This window comes from Nansenia antarctica, assembly GCF_963989245.1.
Source record: "Nansenia antarctica genome assembly, chromosome: 1".
In the NCBI taxonomy this organism is placed as follows: domain Eukaryota; kingdom Metazoa; phylum Chordata; class Actinopteri; order Argentiniformes; family Microstomatidae; genus Nansenia; species Nansenia antarctica.
In genome coordinates, this window is record NC_137674.1 from 64432598 (window position 1) to 64441830 (window position 9233).

General features: G+C 45.3%; 1 protein-coding gene across 1 annotated transcript in view; it reads right to left on the reverse strand.

Annotated features, from left to right (window-relative positions):
• Positions 1-9233, reverse strand: part of LOC308152044 (utrophin-like) — a gene marked incomplete at its 3' end in the record, with an annotated part of 79451 nt that overhangs the window by 13446 nt on the left and 56772 nt on the right. The window contains exons 27-33 of the mRNA XM_080524951.1: positions 3501-3503; positions 3366-3368; positions 3269-3271; positions 3043-3177; positions 2439-2588; positions 667-828; positions 116-250 (exon numbers count right to left, since the gene is read on the reverse strand). Coding sequence (XP_080381077.1) covers positions 116-250; positions 667-828; positions 2439-2588; positions 3043-3177; positions 3269-3271; positions 3366-3368; positions 3501-3503 — 591 coding nt within the window. The remainder of the gene's footprint in view (positions 1-115; positions 251-666; positions 829-2438; positions 2589-3042; positions 3178-3268; positions 3272-3365; positions 3369-3500; positions 3504-9233) is intronic.

Genomic DNA, 9233 nt, shown 5'->3' on the forward strand with positions numbered 1-9233 from the left:
TCTCTCTCTCTCTCCCTCATCCATAAATCCCATCTCCTCCCCAGTGCTCTCCCTGTGAACTGTACTGAGCCCTGCAGTTCCCCCGGCGGTCCAGCAGAGGTCAGTAGTTAGTTACCTGTAGCTGGTCCAGCATGGTGCCCCCGCGGGTGGCCTTGCCCTCTGCCGTGGCGGGGGGGGGCAGGTTGGCCACGTTCTTCCTCCTCAGCTCCTCCACCGTGGCCTCGTGGGCCGCGATCTCCGCCCCCATGGTCTGGAGAGGGGGGAGGGGGGGTCAAGGGGAAGGGGGTCAAAGGTCGAGGCTTAAGTTGGGTCGTTCGTATAGTCACTGGAGAAAGTGTGTGTGTGTGTATGTATGTATGCCTGTGTCTATGCGCGCGCGCGTGTGTGTGTGTGTACGTGTATGCGTGTGTGTTTGTATGCGTGTGCGTGTTTATGCGTATGTGTATGCGTGTGAGTGTGTGTGTGTGTGTGTGCGCGCATGTGTATGCGTGTGCGTACGTGTGTGTCTGTGCCTGCATCTGTGTCTGTGTGTGTGTGTGTGTGTGTGTGTGTGTGTGTGTGTACCTGGGCCTCGTTGGGCAGCTGGAAGGCATCAATGTGGTCAGTCAGGTAAGAGGTGAGGGTGTGTGTGTGTGTGTCTGAGTGTGAGTGTGAGTGTGTGTGTACCTGGGCCTCGGTGGGCAGCTGGAAGGCATCTATGCGGTCGGTCAGGTAGGAGGTGAGGGTCTGGTCCAGCTGGCTGAGGGCCTCCTGCAGGGGCAGCAGGAGCTGCTCTCCCTCACGCAGGGTCACCAGGTGCTGCTCCAGACCCACCTGTCTGGCCACGGCCTGCACACACACACAGACACACACACAGACACACACACGGACACACACACGGACACACACACGGACACACGCACACACAAAACATTTGATTTATGTTGATCTACTGCATACAAACCGCCTTGCGGTTAGAGTGTCCGCCCTGAGATTGGGAGGTTGTGAGTTTTATCCCCGTCGAGTCATAACAAAGACTATAAAAATGGTACCCGATGCCTCCCTGCTTGGCACTCAGCAGTAAGGGTTGGATTGGGGCAGGGCTCGACAGTGCGACTGTTTTGGTCGCATTTGCGAGTGAATATATTTCTGTGCGACTTGGAAATACATTCAATCGCACCAGTGCGACTAAAAGGCTGCTGAACTGTCATGCGCAGTCAAACTTATGTGTATAAGCGATGAGGGAATAAAAACTGTGAACAGAAACACGTGTCGCAGAAATGCTTCACGCGAGTCCTATATGCGCTTAAAATGCGCATAATGGGTATATGGGATACAGCTCTCATAGTTCGTAGCGCTGTGTTTTGTTAGCTGCTAGCTGCTAGCAGCGTTTGCTTCCGGTTTCATTACAAAGAGGTTAACCCTATATGTGCCTGACGTCTAACAACATTCAAATGACTCTAACTTCATCTTTTTTCGGATTTCAATGTATGACACATCATTTGAAAGCTTATGATCCGTAGTTCCAGTCAACAGCAAGTCACATTTGAAAGTGTTTATGTATTTTTTTTACATTTGAAAGTGTTTTTTGTTTATATATATTTATATTATACAATTTACCAGTCATATTCTGGAATGTGTCTAAATGTTAAAGTTCCATAAGTATAAGCAAAATAAAGTAACAGTTTGTAAATAAATAGTAGCATTTAAAAAAAAAAAAACGGACTGTGACCCAAAAACCGAGGTTCATACCGAACCGTGGGCCAACTGAAATTAATATTCTTACTTCCCCTTTACATTGTGTGAGTCTCCATTTTTATTACGGCCAAGAGCCGGTTATGATCATTTTGATATTTTATGATTATGATAATTTGTTGTCGTTGTTGACGAAAATTGCGCAATTTTCATTGTGCTACTGAAATTCTTGGTGTGCTACTAAATTTTTCAACATGGTAGCACAGTGCTACCTGGGGAAAAGGTAAGCGTCAAGCCCTGGATTGGGGGTAAGACCCTGCGACATACCAGCGTCATGTCCAGGGGGTGTACTTGTACATCAATCCGCCTCACGCTATGGAAACAGGAGATCCTGCCCTATGGGCCATTAGGCTCGAGAACCATCGGTTCTCAAGGCTACTTACTTACTGCACACAAAGCATATCACTGACTGATCACAGGTGACAAAAGTATAATACAATCGCAATAAGTACATACAGTATATTATCATAGTGTGTAATATTACTGTTTAGTGCTCATCGTTTATTTATTTTTTGTATATCCTACGGTAAGACTGGATGGACACACTTAACAGACCACAACAAACACAACAATATAAGTCATCAAGGAAGGACAAGGAAGATGTGTCTACTTCCTTATGGACACACACTGAGACAAACAGAGACACACACAGACACAGTCACACAGACACAGTCACACACACACACACACACACACACACACACCTGGTGGCTGAGTTGATCGTAGCGGGTGTTGAAGGTCTCTAGTTTCTCAGTGATGAGCTCGTCCAGGATGCCCCCGTCTATGAGGGTCTGACCCAACTCTCTGATCTGAGTCCTGTTGTCCCCAGGGTGACGCAACACACACTCCAGAGACTAGAGGGAGGGAGGGAGGGAGAGAGAGAGAGAGAGAGAGAGAGAGAGAGAGAGAGAGGGAGAGAGAGAGAGAGAGAGAGAGTGAGGGAGAGAGAGAGAGAGAGTGAGGGAGAGAGAGTGAGGGAGAGAGAGAGGGAGGGAGGGAGGGAGGGAGGGAGGGAGGGAGGGAGGGAGAGAGAGAGAGAGAGAGGGAGGGAGGGAGGGAGAGAGAGAGAGAGAGTGAGTGAGTGAGAGAGAGAGAGAGAGAGAGTGAGGGAGAGAGAGAGAGAGAGAGAGAGAGAGTGAGGGAGAGAGAGAGTGAGGGAGAGAGAGTGAGGGAGAGAGAGAGGGAGGGAGGGAGGGAGGGAGAGAGAGAGGGAGAGAGGGAGGGAGAGAGAGAGGATGAAATTAGTCTTCATCATTTATATGGGCCGGCGTCACTTTTACCTCAAGCAGTGTGTGTGTGTGTGTGTACCTCCAGAGCCTCGTTGACCGCCTCAGTGCTCTCCGGGAGGTTCTCTGTGGCCTGCATCTTGTCCTCCAGCCTGCTGAGCCAGCCCTGCTCCAGGTCCAGGTACTGCAGCAGCTCCATCCAGCACGACCACACCTCCTACAGGACCAACACAAACACGCTCAACACAACCACAACCACACCTCCTAGAGGACCAACACAAACACGCTCAACACAACCACAACCACACCTCCTAGAGGACCAACACAAACACGCTCAACACAACCACAACCACACCTCCTACAAGGAGGACAACCAAAACACACTCAAGACAACCACAACCACACCTCCTAGAGGACCAACAAACACACACTCAAGACAACCACACCTCCAGGGAGGACCACAAAAACACGCTCAAGACAACCACAACCACGCCTCCTAGAGGACCAACACAAACGCACTCAAGACAACCACAACCACACCTCCTACAGGGAGGACCACAAAAACACGCTCAAGACAACCACAACCACACCTCCTTTTTAGACAAATGAGGGAGTTCTGCACGCAGGTCTCAAGTGAGGCTTCCACCACTGAGATAAAGTGTTTTTAGTAGAGAAGCCTGGTCCTTCTGGTCCTTCTGAACCTGATGCGGGTAAGAGACACCCTCTCTACTTCTCTGTTCTGTTTTCCTACAGAGTGGGGTTAATGAGGGAGGTGTGTGTGCGTGTGTGTGTGTGTGTGTGTGTGTGTATGTGTATGTGTGTATGTGAGGGGCAGGGGGGGACAGGAGATTGACCTCTGACTCCTCTTCATGGGATTAGAACCCTATCTGAGCTGTGTGTGTGTGTGTGTGTGTGTGTGTGTGTGTGTGTCTGGTGAGTGTGTGTGTGTGTGCGTGTGTGAGAGAGAGAGAGAGAGAGAGAGAGAGAGGGTGGCAGATGAGGGGTAATGTGGCAACAGGAGTAAGGAAGTGTTGAAGTGAGCACCCGGGATGAGGTGCGTTCACCCCCCCATACCCGCCCACACACACACACACACACACACACACACACATTTTAATCATTTATTTATGTCCACATAGAGACAAGTATACAGGGACACAAATACTGAAGGCACAGATGGGATGCATTCACAAACAGACATGGACAATGTCTTTCACATACAACAGGACAAGACTCACGGGTACAAGTAACACCGTCTCCGCCATATATGGCGGCTGCCAATAATCGCAGAGACAGAGCAATACTTGCTGAGCCTTTTTGCTTCTCCCTTGGACATTCCCAGTAGACGTAGTCCTCTGACAACCAATCTGTGCACATGTCCAAGGCTGCCAAATATAAAGACTAATAGCGTACACCTATAGCCTAGCTCTGAGATGGTATCTACAAGCTGCTGGTATTTCATGACCTTAGTCATGAAGGCTTCCTCTAGGCTTATATCAAAGGTGCACGCTACCTCTAATACAGACACCTCTCTGGACTCTTCATCAACAACAATAACATCTGGTGTGTTAGCAGACAACTGTGAAAAGTGACATTGGTCATTACAGAAATTGAACATAGATGCATTGACACAAGCATGTGTATACATTTTCACTGTGACTGGGAAGTGGAGTGATATGTCCTTTACTATAAGGCTCACAATTCTGTCATGACGTGCTATATACATTCCTTTGTAAACATAACAGCCATTCAAGATATGTGATAGTGTTTCTGTAACCTGTTCTGTGGTGTGGTGCAAGCAACGAGGAACCTGAGTGGAAGGAAACCAAATAGAGAGGTTGAGTCTGGTAGGAAGGACTTGTAATCTGGCCTTGGTTGTGAATATGACAATGTCCTCATCGAGTGCAGTATTTTTTAGAAAAGAGTGGGAAACAGAGTGATCAGCTGTGGGAAGACATGCCAGTTTTCCCTGGAGTTTCAGACCAGTCCAGTGTTGTTGTTGTTGATGTTGATGAAGGTCCATGAGAGTCCGTCTGGCCCCTCTAGATGTTAGCTGGTGGCTCACACACACACACACACAATTAGCAGAGGATGAGAGGAAAGACACAGTGGCACCTTCTAACTCTGTCAAACAGCTGTGTGTTCACTCCGTTACAACACTTGTTATTATCATCCCAGTGTTTCCTCTATATGCATTTATTGGTGGCGGGCCGCCACGAATGAATTTCCTCCGCCACTAATTGATTCAGTCCACTAAGTGCACGATTTCTCAACAAAAAAAACAACAACAACAAAAATCCACCTCTGAACATTTTAGCTGATTAAAATATATCTGATCCTAGATCAGCTCTATAATGGATGTTGACTAAAAGAGCACCTAAATCCACGCCCATCTCTCTCTAACCGCTGATCCAAAATCAGATTAATGACATTAAACATTCAGTTGACGACGTGACACAAGGGCTACTCCTGATTGGTCTAAATGTGAACCGGCATGAGAACCGTGCAGACTCAACCATCCCTGCTCAGCAGTCTTACCTGCCGAAATGCTCGGGCGCCTGTGTTTTCTCCTCGCGAATAACGGGCTAAAAGTCACCGGTAGTACCATCTAAAAGATACAAAAAGCTGATCTAGCTAGCTAGGTGCACAAATAAGATATCACGTTAAATAACTTCGAAAAATTAAACGAAAACAGCGACAGATGGATGGATTTTTCAAGAAAAAAGATGTCCCAGACACTTCAAACATTGCTGAAGCTAGCAGTGGCTATGAGCGATCCGAAACTGCATGGCTGGCAAATGAGCTAGGTGGTGGATCAGCTAACAACGTTTATGGCGGGGTACCACCACCACCAGCTACAACTACAGCGGGAGAGCCATCAGCATCGGCTAGCTGTGTTGGTGTATCAGCAGACATTAGCAAGTCAAAAAACGATTCTTATGTGCCGTCACTTTAGCAACGACACAGTATTGTCAAGGGGAAAAGAAGGGGAGTCGATTTTTTTATTGACAACGGAATTACATGCTGGAAAAACATGCAGCTAAAATTCAGGGAACATTTGGACAATAAGAGACACACGGGAGAAGTACAGGAAAACAGGGCTGATGTGGGTGTCATCAAAGGTAAGAGTTTGTTTTCTTTAACTCAGCTGATACTCAGCTGTTTACCGAATGCTCCATCTGACTGTGATTTTACTTCTGTAATGTGGTGGGTTGACATAATTCACGCACGGAACTATGGGTTGGGAGTATTGTTCCGTCCGCAGTTGAGTGCGTAGTACCCAAGTTGTTTAGTCTGTTCTATTTACTGCTTGAGTGTGTTGTTGACAATCGTTCATGTCCTTCATTAAACGTTTAGCTTTGTCATTTGATACGCCGCCTACGACTCCCGTCTCTCGGCACTACAGTAAACAGTTAATCAGTAACATTAGCCGCTTTTGTGCTCATGTAGGCCTACTTCGTATTATATTATAGCTGATGATCTTTGTGTGTGTATGTGACTGTCAGTCACAAGTTTATATTCTGTATATTTTTTTTTTTTTTTTTTGCCATCCTCCCTCTAGTTTTGGTTGAAATTAGGTCGTTGTTTTGAGCGCGCGTGCGCGTTTCATGCGCGTGCACGCGGAAAAAAATCACGCTATCCGCCACTAATGTAAACATTCCTGGAGGAAACACTGCATCCAGTCATGACAAGCCGCCTACAGAAAACATTGTTGTACTTATGTTGTTCTGCACAAACTGTGTGTTTATTATGTCACGTCAGATCTGCAGAGCAATGACAACTAGAGAAATTGTGAAGTGTGCTTGCCTTGAAACCCATAATCGGGGTATTTAAGCCAAGAAGTATAAAAGCTATCCCTTGATATTGAACATGTAAGTTAAAAGCTTAACAAAAGCTTAACACAGATGTTGGGAACTGCACATTAAATGTTGGTCCTTGCCATGGAGCTGCAGTGGAACCAATAAAGAAGCCTGGAAGCATGATAGCATCATAGATTACTTTTTCTTATGATGACTGATGGATAGATGATTCACTTACTCACGACAAATGTATTTGTTGTAAGTCACTTTGGATAAAGATGTCTGCTAAATGCCCCCCCCCAAAAAAGTCACATTCCAAGTCTGGATTTGCAGGTGGCAAATAGCAACGTGAGGAGAGTCCTGCAATCTAGAAAACTGTGTTGTGAAACCTGTGATTTCACATGAATGCAGAAAATGCAAAAGAAAACAAATTCTTGCCACATAGTGAACACTGCTTAATAGAACTTCACTCGGACAACCAAGATATGATTTACAAAGCATGTAGGGAAGACCTGGGCATTGTACGGCCCCCAGGCCACATGCGGCCCTATGGCTGTCCCTGGCCGGCCCTGTGTGAGGTAAAAAATAATAATATGTTTTTTCATAATAATGGAAATAACATGTAAATAAGTGTAGGCAATGCGTCCAGTACAATTGCATTGCTTTTATTTTTAAGGCGACAATTTTATTTTCAATTTACGTATGTGCGTAGTCACGCACCCGTGCCGTACCGCGTGAGCCCGGTTTGTTTTGCTTTCTCCACTGCCAACCGAGCCGGGCCGAGCCGGGCCTTTTTAGTTCTCGTTTCAGAGTGAGAGGTACCTTTTGCCAGGCAGTGTGTGACGTGTGACGTGTGACGCTGCAGACCATTGTTTGGGCAATGGAAATCGTCACAACATCGTCATCCCATGTTCAGAGTTCACCGTTAACCGCCATTTTTAAATACCACAACAGATTTCGCTCTCAGAAAATGTCACTTACTGTTTCTGTAATAACTTATTAATAAACATTAGAAAAATTATGATAACCAGTTTATTATCTTAGTTTCTTCAATGCATCATAGAACTTTTATTTACAACAAGCATAACAAAAAATCGCTATTATGGCGATGAGCTGTGCCTATGCTAGACATGCATTGTCGGTGTGTGTGCACTGCGTTTATATCACACAATGTACATTTGATAAGTAAAGGTAAGCTAGCTAAGTAAGTAATCTAGCTAACTATGATTGGAAACGAAGTACTATCTAGTTAGAATTATAGAAGATCTTATTGTGTTTTCCTGCTGGTCTCGCAGCCTGGGTTTGAACAGACTTTGGGATCAACTACCGGTACATCATCTCCATAGCCTACGCTCCATTATAACTTTGCATCCTCTGAAAAAAAATGGTGGGATGTAAGTATCTTTCGCAAACAATAGCAGCATTTAAATAATTTAGTTTATGTTCAACTGGAAAAGGTAGTGATCACAGAATTTCGTGTTTTGACTATGCTGGGAGTTCGTTAAAAATGCCTTTAAAAAAGCCTTTCCACCTGTATGTATATATAGCCTATATATATACCTCCAGAATAAAAGTCTTAACCTTTTTTTTCAGAATAAAAGTATGAACCTTTTTTTTCAGAATAAAAGTCAACTGGGCCGCTAAAGCGGAATGTTTCCGAATCGGAATACGGCCTTAATCGGGTTCGGTAGGTGTTTACATGACTCTTGCCCAATCGGAATATTGAGCATATTGTGCATGTAAACGTCAATGTCTCGAAAAGTTCCATCTTTTTAAAATGTTATTATTATTATTTTATTGGACCTCTCACGTGAAAGACACAACCCTCTATCTACCATTAGGCTACAAACAAATTTTCAGAGCAACTCTGGGCTCAGACAAGGCTGCCTTATCGTGAGAGCATGAATCCAAATCTGCTACAATTATCATCATCATTATCATCATTTCTTTGTCATTTGTTTTATGAAAATGGAATCAGTAGTAATGAGCTAGCCTTATTTCTAAGTTGTGCTTTAGCTCAAGAGGCTAACGTAAGGAGGAGTCAGCACATCCACTATGTGGATGAAGTTGCTTACGCCTCAGGGGGAGTCTGTTGGAGGTTCAAATCCATTCCATGCATTACAATGAGCCTGTCCTCCATTTTTACCTCCACCAGCCTCCCATGATACTGTACATCACTTTATGTTTTTCTTTCTCTGTTTCCAGTCTTTTTCCATAGGGTAGGTTCTCTAAAGAATGTATCCATCACCTAAATGGAGGTCTTATCTCTTATCCCTGTTGCTTCTAATTAAAGAGAATAAACTCAGAGGATCATTTCTCTCACGGAGTGTCTGTGTGTTTCAAACTCACCAACCCCTCTTCTCCTATTGCACCTGGACACACATGCTCTCTCTCACACACACATGTATACTCCCACTCTGTCCTTGTTCATGTCCGCACACAGACACACACACACACACACACACACACACAC